The sequence below is a fragment of the Rhipicephalus sanguineus genome, chromosome 3 (assembly GCF_013339695.2).
Source record: "Rhipicephalus sanguineus isolate Rsan-2018 chromosome 3, BIME_Rsan_1.4, whole genome shotgun sequence".
Lineage (NCBI taxonomy): Eukaryota > Metazoa > Arthropoda > Arachnida > Ixodida > Ixodidae > Rhipicephalus > Rhipicephalus sanguineus.
Window position 1 is genome coordinate 231,392,076 of NC_051178.1, and position 13,708 is coordinate 231,405,783.

The 13,708-nt window shown below is 44.9% G+C and overlaps 1 protein-coding gene across 1 annotated transcript in view; it reads right to left on the bottom strand.

Moving 5' to 3' along the window:
• Positions 1-4,750: 4,750 nt before the first annotated feature.
• LOC119388381 (40S ribosomal protein S13) overlaps positions 4,751-13,708 on the bottom strand; it is a 17,577-nt gene continuing 8,619 nt past the window's right edge. The window contains exon 3 of the mRNA XM_037656086.2: positions 4,751-5,049. Within this exon, the coding sequence (XP_037512014.1) occupies positions 4,780-5,049 (270 nt within the window). The 3' untranslated portion in view covers positions 4,751-4,779. The remainder of the gene's footprint in view (positions 5,050-13,708) is intronic.

Sequence of the window (13,708 nt, forward strand, 5' to 3'; positions counted from 1 at the left end):
CCAGTAGCTTTGTACATGTACTCTATGTCGAGGCGGAAATACTTTGCTGCAACTAAAATGACACTGATGAGGCTAATGAACAAAAACTTGTTAATTAACTTTTTAATTATTTTCTTGAGGGCAATTGTTTATATTAGAAAATTTTAGTGAGTGTCAATTTTTTAGAAATAGCAAAAGTTGAGCGTAATCCGAGATATTCATGATTGAATTCTAAGAGCGAAACCGGAACTGTTTGCACCCAGCGCGCAGAAAACGCAGCCTCTCTGTTATGTCAGACCAGAACTACCCGTGACAAGGAAGTGACGAAATTTTAATAAAGGTGGGTCAAAATTTAATGAAGTCACCTCACCTGCGCCAGCGAATCGCCTTACCTTTGCATGTGGCATTTGGGGCTTATCTGCTGCTTTCAAGCTGCGTGCAAGAAAACCACACTGTCAGCCTTTTCTTTCTTTGTGAAGGAACAACTCAGGGGCAGCCACTGCGGCACTTCTTGCAGACAGGCAATAGTTTTTCGCTGCTATTTAAACATTAAGAGAGAAACAGATGAGCACCACAGATAACACCCAAAGAATAAGCTGTCTACTTGCGTGTTTCAGAATGCTTTCAGATTTTCCGGACCATATTCCGCTTCGGTGCGCCTTGATTCAAATTTCGTCACTTCATTGTCACATGCAGTTCAGGTGTTATGTAACAGAGGCCACGTTTTCTGCTTGGCAAGCACGATCAGCTTAAATTTCACCCCTAAAATTCAATGATGAATATCTCAAGTTACGTGCAACTTTTGCTATTTCTAAAAAAATGGTTACGCCATAAATTGGCAAATATGACAACTTTCTGATTTGTTTTAAACAACTGCCCTCAAGACAACAATTAAAAGGTTGAAGTTGTTAATTAGTCTCGTCATGTCATTTTAGTTGCAGCAAAGTATTTCCACCTCAAAACACAGAGTATGTGTGCAAAAATGACAGGAGCGTGTCATAGATTTTCTATTAAAAAATATGTATTGTCTAAAAAAAGAAAACTCTTATTACCAATAAAACAGGCAGATGCAGAAAGTTTGTCACACCTAGCTAGCGCAACAGTATAACAGCCTGAATTTTCTTTCCACGCACTTTCTGGATTACAAAGCATCTTCCTCCAGGAAGTGGAGTTCTGGGCATTGTGCAAGGGTAATTTACTAAGTGAAATTGTTTCTCTCTCCAGAGTTTTTGAACTGTGATGTCACCAAGCATCTCGTAAATTTGCCTTCCACCACCAGCTTTGCACATTTGAAATATCTTTTACATAGTCATTGTAATATTAATTCAATTATTACTAGGAGTGTGCGAATATTCGAAAGTTTCGAATATTCGTCGAATATTACATTCGAAATATTCGTATTCGATTCGAAAAGTTTCGAATATTCGATAACTTCGAATATTCGAATATGCGATTCGATTATCATGTATAAAGTAACTCGTCTTCCACATTTCTGCTGCGTTCGTATAGCTAAAAACGTTGCCGAGATGAGCAATAAACATTGTAAGTACACGGAGGCACGATATCTGCCTGCGATGAGCGCCCCAATACGTATGATTTATTGCTGGTGCATCTCCGACGTGCAGCACTGTTGGCGATCATGTAACCGCACATTTTCAATATTATGCGGCCGTAACGTGCCGCACTGCCACTCGTTCACCATGCGGGACCACTTCTGAAGAAAGACAGTGACCCATGTGACTGGTGGCGGACTGTAGACACCTTCAGGTACCCCAGTCTGGCAAAGCTTTGCCCCATGTACCTCCCTATACCAGCCACTTCTGTTCCAAGCAAAGCGTGCCTTTTCAGTGGCAGGGGGGGGGGTTGTCTCTGTTAGAAGGGAGCGCCTGCTGCCTGATCATGTGGAGCAACTCATATTTCTTCATGATAACACCTAGTCATTACTTTCATTGTGCCGTGATATTTGCTTGTGTTGGGATGTGCATTGTGCTAGCCTGGACATTGTGTTCTGGAGATAGCAGTGTATGTTATGTTGCCAGTCAGGCTGTTAATGTTTCTTTTTTTTTTTCAGATAGTTCATGTTAAATAAAATATTGTTACTGTGGAGGCATTTTTCCTTTGATATTCGATATTCGATTCGATATTCGAAGGTGGATATTCGTATTCGATTCGTATTCGAAAAATTTGATATTCGCACACCCCTAATTATTACCAAAAAGTGCACATTAGCTCATTGCGCACCAGTGTTTAAAAATTGTCTGCTGCATTACCAGCAATCACTTATGTAGCGACACATATGCCAGTCTTGCGGTGCAAGCATAGGCCGGCAAACTCACTCAGACTCAGATCGGGCTGTAAGTGTGAGTCCGGATTAGTAATATTTTTGGAGAGCGAGTCCAAGTGAGTCTGGTTGAAAAAAATTTTAGCGAGTCTGAGTGAGTCCAGTTGAGGAAAATATTGGCAAGTGCGAGTCCGAGTGAGGCCTAAGTGCAAAATATATTGCTTGAGTGAGTCCGTGTGAGCTCCAACTTTTGTTGCCGACTTATGGTCCTATCAAGATCATCAGCATTACTATCAGCCTTATATCGGCTTACGTTTATACTCAAGTCTATTCACACATATCTCAGCACACTAGCATTCATGCGCCACCTCAATATTTATTGATCAGAGGCGAGTTAGGGAAAGGGGTGTCATGACCTACCCTCGCAATCTCTTTCATGGGAAGTTCTTGAAAAAAATATCTCGTGCGAGTCTCGTATTTCATAAAAATGTCCTTAGTGGATTGATATTTTATAGTGGTAATATATGATGATAACTTGTATTTGAAGGTAAAAGATCAAGAGGCGTATCGTATAGCCCCGATTATGTGAGATATTGGCATTAAAGAGCATTGACATTATGATGGAAAAACCTACTTTTACGCCAACGGATTAGAGTCAACTCACTCAGGCTCACTCAAACTCGGCTGAAGCCGTGAGTCTGAGTGAGTCCGGCTGAGTAATATGTTGGAGAGTTTGAGTTCAGCTGAGAAAAAGTTTAGAGTCTGAGCGAGTCTGGTTGAGGAAAATTTTGGCGAGTCTGAGTGAGTCCTCAGAGCAAAATATATTTTGTGAGTGACTATGAGTGAGCTCCAATTCTTTTGCTGACCTACGGGCGCAAGCAATAAAATTTGAAAATTTTGTACATTCATAATTAACACATCTGTGAAGCGCAGAAAAGGAAATAATCTGCACATAAAATGCCAGGCCTGCACAGAATGCACAGTAGTCACAGCGAAAGCTGGAAGAGTGGCCTTTCTATGGCCAGTTTTAAATTCTCTTGGGGCAACTGATACAAGTACACATGGATGGTATCCACTACACTATAAATCATAATTTTTGTGAAGTAGGGAAGCACCCATTATGCCATTATTAGACTTTCTGCCTATCGGCAAGGTACCCGCCACACATCTGTAAGACATTATGTGCACTTCGTTAATGCTGCGTGTGGCTGATGACGAATTATTGCTGTGCACTTGTTGCGGGCGAGAAGCTTTAAAGGAGTACTGACACGATCTTGAAGTGCAGCAAAACGGACGTTTTTGGTTTCCTTGGCATGTAGTGTTAACGCTCTCCCCACACCGCATCCGGGAAACACGTATAAATATTTAAGTTTGATTTTAAAGTTTTCATCTCCCAGCATCTGCAAGGCAGCTTCACCGCATGGAGAGCCCTATGACTTTTCAAGTCAGCTCACTTGGTTTGCGAAATCTGGGTTCTGCATGCAGCCTAAATCACAGAAACCGCTGTCGGAGGCACTGGACGACAGTTCACTCATCATGAACCACGTTCGACTGACAGCAAAGGACAGCAGGTGCACATTTCGTGGGTTGCAGTCTGCCCGTGACGTCACGGGCAGACTTGACACGTTACTATGAAGCCGCCCTCTCGAAACCGAAACTGCTGGTTGAAAGAAGCGGTATTAAAAATATATGCAATGCGTCCCCAGGCACCATGACACTCTTTTTAGGGTTCTCGACACCCGTGCTTTCATTTAGAGCAACCACCCGAAAAATTTTAAAATTCATGTCAGTACTCCTTTGAACCATACACTCGTGCAATTAGCATTGTGATGCCTGGTTGTTATTTTACTCTTCTGCCACACTATATTACATATGTAAACGCAATTCTTTGCTTGACATAATGCCAGTATGGGGTCTTTTTGCAAAGAAGTTTCAAGCACCAGCATGGCTCAGTGGCAGAATACTCGACAGCCACATAGAGAGCACGGGTTCAAATCCCATCCGCTCCTGGATATTTTTTTCTCATTTCATTTTTTATTTCACGCAGTAACAGTTACAGACACCGGCAGTGGCAGACAACTACAGCACTGTTGTGATTTCATAACAGCTTTTGCTTTAAAATGAATTGCATTATGCTACAAATGTAAAATTTCTGCAGTTCTCTCTTGTTTACCTCAGCCATGCAAAGCCCACCCATCCATTTTCGAACATCTTAAGAATGGTCAACTAAATCTGTGAGAGTCCATCAACACATTTGTTGCTGCCCTTTTGTACACTCATTTACCAGATGTTACAGAAGGGACATGCTTTAGAAATGGCAACTCTTACATGGAGAGCAGGTTTAGCTAAATTTTTTAGAAGAGCTCGCACTGAATTCTTGGGTTGTCAGTAACCAAGTCTCCCAAAATATGATGCTACTAAATGTGTGTAAAACTGGCTTACAAGAGAATATCATTTCACTGGGCCTCTAGACAATAATGACACAAAGGCTGGCATGAAAGCAAACTTTTAATGGCAGCTCAGGCGACAAGGGCCGAAGCTGTGGAGGACTCGTACCTCCAGGTGGGAGCCAGGATACGCTTGGCCTTGTAGTAGCGCACCAGCCTGTGGATTCGGCTCTCGACCAAAATGAGACGGAACTTGGAGTCACGGTCCTTGCGGTTGCGCTCCAAGTGCTTGCGGATGGCCACTGCCTTCTTGATCAGCGAGTACAAGTCCTCGGGAAGGTCAGGGGCCAGGCCCTTGCCCTTCAGGATGCGCAGGATCTTGTTGCCAGTCACCCAGCGCACCTGCAGTTGCCAGGAAAGCACATTGAATTCACCTTACATTGTTTTCCATCACTACTAATAAATGTACCCTCACGGAGAACTGACAGAAAATGAGCTAGTAGTATTTGGTAGCATCCAAAAGAGAACCTCTGGCGACTCATCGAAAGAATACAGTTTTGTTTGGACAATCTTGAGGCACCAAGCCAGGCTTGAGAATGACCAGTGGACGAGGATGCAGCTTTGCCATAGACTACAAGATTTGGTAGCAGAGTGCACGGTAAGTAAATGCATGTCATGTTTGTGCACTCAAACCTCGATATAACGAACAGGGATATAATGAATTATCGGTTACAACGAAATAAATGAAGAATAGTCTTGTCCTAGATACAGAGTTACAAATAAACATTATAAAATTTTTGAATATAACGAAGTTATTTTCATGGCAGATGTGACTGTTATGAGGTTTGAGTAGTTGTCATGCCACTTCAATAGGGCTCCTGAGGCCACCTCAGCAAGCAAAATCGGCAGCAGGTTACTTGAACCCATGAGAGATGAGTGAGCAGCTGAATCATGCATTAGTTACTTCCAGCAATTCACATTACGTCGTGATATGGTCGGTCTTTCGAAGATTAGGGTTGACCTATATCTGATTTTTTTTTTGCCTTGATGAGAACAACATATACAAGGGTCAGCTAATACAGTATTTACTCGTGTAATTTTTGCAGTTTTCGCATTATCTTAGAGCCTCGAAAAAGGGGTGCACCAATTACGCGGAGATCCGAAATAATGTGCAATATACAGTCCAAATGCGCGCGGTATATACATTAAAAAAAGAAAATAAATAAAAGCACAAACAACGGGTACTTGTTTATTTAACAGAATTAGCACGGACTTTAACCAGCCAGATCCGATCATGAACGGTTTAGTTGGAATCACTGGTCGAGATGTCCGACTGGGAATCATCATCGCGACCGCTGTCACCACCATTCCGAAGCGCATAGTCCTCGGTTCAGTCGAGCATTTTCGACAACCCCGTCTACTTGAAGCTCTTCTCGACAATGCTGGCAGAAACCAGGTCCCACGCTGCGAGTATCGACGCGCAGACTGTCTCTAGTGGCGGTCTCTTTATTCTCCCAGAGGGAGTGAGCCTATGCTCTCAGCTGGCCACCCATTCCATGTACACCTTGCAGACGTAGTCCTTGAAGGTTTATTTACGGAGACATCTAAGGGCTGCAGAACAGACGTTAAGCCGCCCGGGATAATAGCCAGGTTGGTCCACATGTTCCGCAACTTCTCCTGCACGCTGTCCAAGAGATGGCCTTTGAAACGGTCAATCACCAACAGCAATAGCAGTTACAGCAAAGCCCCTGGTCGCTTACCCCAGAAAGTGTCAAGCCAGTCCTTCACCAGTTCATTTATCTACCCTTTTTCTTGGGCGCAGATCTGAATACGGCCTTCAACCTTCAACTTGGGCAATGCCTTCCGCTTAAAAGATTGTGAACGGCGGTAGTTTTTGGCCATCAGTTGTCACGGCAAGCATAACTGTGCAGCAGTGCTTTCCACAGCCGGTTGTCTTTATGGGACTGGACGAGACTCCCTTTCTCGCTCAATGTTGTGTTGGGCGGCATATCGAATGTCAACGGGGTTTCATCTGCATTCCCAATCTGGGTCATGACAAGGTTTCCAGTATTGTGTAGCCCAATCAGAAAATGGTGAAACATAACAACCTTCTTTCTGTAACCTTGTGGCACCTGCTGGCAGAGGGTCTTTCTCCATCTGAGCGACAGCTGATGGTGTCTCATGAAGCGCATCACCCACCCTCTGCTTGCCTTGAACGTTGCAGCAGGGACCTCTTTCTCCTGCGCTGTCTTTCTTGCCTCAAACTGCAGCATCTCGCATGACACGGCGTACCAGAAGACCTAAGCTCTCGCACACATTTGAAAAGGTCTTCTTCAATGGCAGGAAACTTTCCTTGCTTCGGTCCTACAAGCGCTCTCCTTCCAGGTCTTGTATTTACAAGCGAACTCTTTTGCTTTCTCCAGTACCAAATGTGTCTCTCATTCACGCTGAAGTGCTGCGCAGTGGTGCAGTTCCCGTTTCCTTCGGCAAACTCTATTATAACAGTGAGCTTGAATTTCGTCGTATAGCTATTGTAGCCCATCGCACGTGAACAGTGACAATGCGACTGGCTGATGGCGAAACCTAACCTTCCGAAATCAACCAAGGATGCGCTGAAGCGCTAACGCAGTGAACGAGGGGCAACAAGGGGAAAAGTTGGCGTGACTGGCCCTCGCACACCTCCGATTCAGAAAATAGTTGGTGCCATGTCGCGTGCATGTATTCTCACAGCAAGAGAGAAAGGAAGATAGAGGGAGGCAAACGTTCGAGCGGTTCGGACAATCCATGAACAGGTTTCCACACTCAGGTATGGCCCCTCCAATATAATATTCTAGGGACCGTAGTTCAAGGGCTTCCAGAGAAAAGAACGAAGACCTCGGAAGAAGGGTCTTCACACTCACAGCCAATCTTGTGTATGACTGCGCTCGCCTACGCGGCGAGGCTGCCCAACCAGCAAGCTGGCTTGGGTGGGACGGGGAGCGTGAATTATGCGAGTACATTTTTTATTTTCTTCGCAAAGCTGATGAGCCAGCTTTACGAAGAAAATTCGTGCGCAAATTATTTGGGTAAATACGGTATTCACCATTGACATATCTGACTAAATGTGGTAGTAGCCATGAGCAAAGCTAAGAAACAAGTTTCCAAACATAGCATCCCTTTCCACTTAAAACATTCAAAGCCTTAATAAAAAAAATTACAGCATATCCACGGGTGAATGATGAAGAGCTTGGGCGAAGCTCCTGAAGCAATCATGGTTACACCGTGAAATGTTCAGTGGTTACGCCCAGCAGTAATCAAAGCGATGCGCCGCTTTGATTACTGCACGCCATCTAGCGTGCAGGGTGCCGCTGCTTTTTTTCCTTTATTTTTTTTTCTTTTTTTTGCACACATATTGCACACATCTCTATGGGACAGCGCCATCTAGTATATCGTCACCCAACTGCAGTTTGCATGCATCTCTATGGGACAGCGCCATCTACTGAATGATACGGGAGACGCGATGGCGGGGACACGCCGCATGGAGCGACGACCGACCAGGTGATGCTATAAGGAGCTTCGCCCCTAAAACTGACAATTTCAAGTTCAGAAACATCATGAATATCATCACCATATGCTTTGACGGTCTAGAGACCATGACAGCATGCTTGACAATGTTTTATAGGTGATGTCTGGGTGTGTCCAGATAAGATCGAACACGAGGTCCCGGTCACCATTCCAGATTGTGATGAAATTTACTGTAGGTCTAGGCATTACACCCAGAACAATGGTTTCGCAGTTAGTTTTGCGAAAAAAAATTTTGTTCGCCTGAGAAAAAATATATAAATTTTGGCCGCAAAAAACGCTTTTCCGCCAATTTCGCGATTTCTGAATTTTGAGCGCACCTAGGGAAAAAACGGTGCACTTCTTCGTCACAATATTTATTCCCCTTAAAGAACAAGTGAAATACAATCTTATAAGTCTATTATTTCCCTTGCTTGTCGAAGCACGTTTGAAGAAAAAAATCACAGACTTGGCAAATCGCACAAAATACCTCTATTTCAGGAATTTATTGCTGCAAGCAAGTTAAAGTGAGGATAATGAAAATCGGTACATATTAACTTTGATACTTTCGCTCTCTTTTAAAATAATTTGCGCGGTTTTATCGCGCTCCGTTTTACTTGATAATTGGGCTGAAACGTAAGTGATTTACCAAAAACGCCGAACTTTGAAAATGATTTTCTCAAAAAGGCCATTTTTTATTTTTTTTTAAATCCCTCTGATTGAAGTCAAGGACATCCTCTACCATTGTGCAGAAAAAAACGTTGCATTATTTTGGTTGCTAACAAGTTATAGTGAGTCAAATGTGACCATGTCAGCCTAGCGGCCGCGTCGTTCGTTATGGGTTGAAAGTCGGATATAAGTTGCTAAAAATACTTGTACGTGACATAAACACAAATCAGCAGCTCCACACCAACAAATGCGCAGCCCGGTGTCATGGTTCAGCAAGCTTTGTCTTGCGATCAGCCGCTTGACAAACCCGCAGCAGCGGCCGCACGATGCTGCAGGCGCTGACATTACATGAGTGCCGCTTCGACTGCGGTTGAGCTGCACTTGAGCGCCAAACTACGCTCAGAGGACAAAGGAGAGAAGGAATGCATCACTGTGAAAGTTGAAGGCCGTTAAGTGCCAACAAATGTCATAGTATGCAACGAAAACTCTGCCGGCGATTTCCCAGTGAGCGCCTCCAGTAGTGCGCTCATGTGTTGCTTTCTCTCTTCTGATGTCCTAAATATAATTAGGTTCATTCTATGAGCAACATATGGCACAAAAGAAAGCCATTGACATCTAAAGAAAGCTGTCATACGTGCTTCCGATGGTCGAGCAACTCAAACTGCAGTTGTTCATCTCGTGCCAGAACACTTGTGTCAGCCGGCTGTGAAAAGAAGTGTGTCCAAGTCCTTCACTTCATTAAAGAACCGCTTTTACAATACTGTATTGTTGGGCGTCCGCAGATAGAATATTCAACGCAAGTCGAGCGTTTATCACGATATTATGCGGCTTCGGGCATAAGAGCAGGGAAAAAAAATACATCCGTGCTGTATTGAAGGCGCTCACTGGGGAAATTGCCGGCAGAGTTTTCGTTGCATATTATGACATTTGCTGGCACTTAACGGCATTTAACTTTCACAGTGGTGCATTCCTTCTCTCGTTTGGCCTCTGAGCGTAGTTTGGCGCGCAAGCGGAGCTCATCCACAGTCGAAGCGGTACTCATGTAATGTGAGTGCCCGCAGCATCGAGCGGCCGCTGCTGCGGGTTTGTCAAGCGGCTGATCCCAAGACAAAGCTTGCTTAACCATGACACCGGGCTGCGCATTTGTTGGTGTGGAGCTGCAGATTTGTGATTATGTCACGTACAAGTATTTTTAGCAACGTATATCCGAGTTTCAGCCCATAATGGTGCATCCAGACGACGGGCCAAACCGCTCTTTTGGCCCGCGGCCTCGCCGTCACGTGACCCTCCACTTCCGGTTGGGGGAGTCCGTAGCTGGGCCGCGAATCGGGAGGGCCAACAATGCCGAAAACATTTTCACGAACCGTCCGTACCCCTCCTCGCCTGCGGGCCGCGTGCTCGGAGGGGTGGGGTGTCAACAAGACAGGTTTTTTTTCCTTCTTTTTTCGGTAGCCGAGTGCGCCGGCGGCTCCTCGAACTTGCGGTTTCTCTTTCGAGACGCGCGCGCAGCATCGTTTGCGGTTGGAACTGCACTCGGTCCGGGCTTTATTCCTCCCGTTTCGGACTGCGCGTGTGTATGGCGCAAGCGGACGGGCCACTCGCGTCCTTACTGTCACGTGACTCAGCCGCCCGCGGGTCGGTCCGTCGTCTGGATACACCATAACGAACGACGCGGCCGCTCGGCTGGCATGGTCACATTTGACGCACTATAACTTGTTAGCAACCAAAATAATGCAACGTTTTTTTCTTCTCAATGGTAGATGACGTCCTTAACTTCAAACAGAAAGATTTAAAAAAAAATTAAAAATGGCCTTTTTGAGAAAATCATTTTCAAAGTTCGGCGTTTTTAGTAAATCACTTACGTTTCAGCCCAATTATCGAGTAAAACGGAGCGCGATAAAACCACGCAAATTATTTTAAAAGAGAGTGAAAGTATCAAAGTTAATATGTACCGATTTTCATTATCCTCACTTTAACTTGCTTGCAGCAATAAATTCCTGAAATAGAGGTATTTTGTGTGATTTGCCAAGTTTGTGATTTTTTTCTTCAAAAGTGCTTCGACAAGCAAGAGAAGTAATACACTCATAAGATTGTATTTCACTGGTTCTTTAAGGGAAATAAATATTGTGACGAAGAAGTGCACCGTTTTTTCTCTAGGTGCGCTCAAAAATCAGAAATCGCGAAATTAGCGGAAAAGCGTTTTTTGCGGCCAAAAGTTTTATGTTTTTTTTCAGGCGAATAAAATTTTTTTCCGCAAAACTAAGTGCGAAACCATTGTTCTGGGTGTACTGCCTAGACCTACAGTAATTTTCATCACAATCGGGAATGGTGACCGGGACCTCGTGTTCGATCTTATCTGGACACACCCGTCTACAACACTGAATATTAGCCTAAACACCGGAATATAGGTAGAATTTTTTTTTCAAAAAAAAAAAAATGCGATGAAAAGTCGACCCTCATCTTATATACCGGTCATTGGCAGAAAAAAAATGTGGAAGTCTTGCAACAATGGGCAGCTGAAGTCAGAAGACTCCATTGCCATCATGAGCATCAGCAGCGGCAGGCTGGCAGCACCGTTGGGCAACGCCATTTTGCTTTTTCTTCTGTCAAGTGTGGCTGCTTCAGTTATCCACTGTTTTTATTTTTCTGTTTCCTTCAGAAATGAGTGGCAGCCGACGGCAGTTTACGATAGGCTTTAAGAAAAAAGTTATCGAGTATGACGGCAACCTGGCGGCACAACGGGAATTCGGTGCATCGGAGAAAAGCGTCCGATACTGGAGGAGCCAAAAGCAGCGCATCACATCCTGCAGCAACCAAAGAAAAACTTCATTTCGCGGACGGACTGCAGTGCACCCCGAACTGGAAACGCTACTTGCCGAGTTCGCTACCCGTGACAGCAGAGTGCAGCCGCATGAAAGCTCTCGAGATAGCGCATGACTCTGGGCTCACGAGGGCGCAATTCAAGGGCTTGGTATCGTGGGTGCGCCGATTTATGAAGCGGAAGGGCTTTGCGCTGCGGCGGCGTACTTCCGTGTGCCAAAAACTGCCTGAAGATTTCGATCACAAGCTTGTCGAGTGCGCTTCGTCGACAGTGTTGCTACATGATGGGACACATGGGCAACGCTGACGAAACTCCGATCTGGTTTGATATGCCCTCGAACACGACTGTGACCGCTAAAGAATCAAAGCAAGTGAAGCTCTTGACAACGGGCAACGAGCATTCGCGATTTACAGTGATGCTCGCGTGCACAGCCGATGGAAAGAAGCTGCCCCCTTATATCATTTTCAAGAGAAAAGGGCTACCGAAAGAAGACTTTCCTCGGATTGTGATCGTGAGAGCGAACGAAAAAAGGTTCATGAATGAGTCCTTCATGCTCGAATGGATCCGGCTCGTGTGGAATCGGCGACCCGGTGCGCTTTTTCAGCGACCAGGCATGTTGGTCCTCGACTCATTTCGAGGCCACCTCACGGCCGATGTAAAGAGAGCCCTGTCCGATGGCAAGACAGATCTTGTCGTGATCCCTGGGAGACTAACATCAATCTTCCAGCCAGGACGTAGTGCTCAACAAACCCTTTAAAGATCGCGTGCGCGAGCTCTACAATGAGTGGATGCTGGGCGACAATCCCAAGACTCCCGCTGGCCGCCTACGACGTCCACCTCTCGCGACTGTTTGTAGCTGGGTGTCGTCAGCATGGAAATCTCTCCCGGAAGAGATGGTGCGCAAGTCTTTTCGCAAATGCTGCATCAGCAACGTATTGGATGGAACGGAGAACGATGCACTCTGGGATGTTACTAGTGACAAGCAGGCGTCGTCCGACTCAAGTTCGGACGAGTCTGAGTGACAGCACTTTGTGGCCTTCTGGCGTTTAACTACATATCAGTGTCCAAATAAAAAGAAATGTCACAACAGTGCAGCTGGTTGTGTCGCATATTTATCAAGGTAAGGGTGCGCCGCGATACTTTGCGATTTTTTAAAATTTCTTTTTTGGAGATCCAGAGTTTGAGGGGTCGACCTATATTCCGGTCCGACCTATATTCCGGTTTTTACAGTACCCTGCCAACACATATTCCTGGGGCGTCCTTGCAGCTGACACAGCAACGTTTGTGTTCTTAATTTATAATAATTATAAATTTAATCATGTGCACTTGAATGTATAGCTGCAAGATTGATACAGAAGATAGCAGACATATGTAATTTCAAGAAAAAATGAAATCGTATCAAGTGCATGAAAATACATTGCTACTATGGGGTGCTGGCTCGGAAAAGAAATAAACATATCCCGAAAAACGTATCCCACACAATCGTACAGGGATTCTACTGCGATTACAGACAATCAGCTCCATGTGGCACAAGGTGCTGCATTTCAATGAAGCACAACCGGTTAGGAGAGTTGACTTTCCGATCGGTTCGAGTGGGGGTACAGGTAAACCTGGTTTTTTTTTTAGCCGTTGGTTGATTCCCTAAAACAGCCTCCATGATTTTCAGGGACTCCACTGCACATTAGCGCACAACAACGGAAGTAAAATATTAAGTAAAAAAAAAGCAACAAAAACGTACGAGAGAGAAAAAAAAGTGACAGGCATTACCGGTAATTACCACGCGATGTCTCTACCTTGCACAATACTTGCGGACAACTTTTCTTGGCAATGAAGGGAAGGCTACAGAGCCGAACTACGCGTGTGCTACGGCTGAAAAATACGGTCGATCTCGGATATATCGAATTATTGGCTATATCGAAGAGTTGAGAAATCCCCTTGAATTTCCCACGCAAAAGTATAGGGCTGGTGCACACATATATCGAACTCCCCCACAGCGAAACATTCGATATATCGAACGCTGCGCCGCCCGCG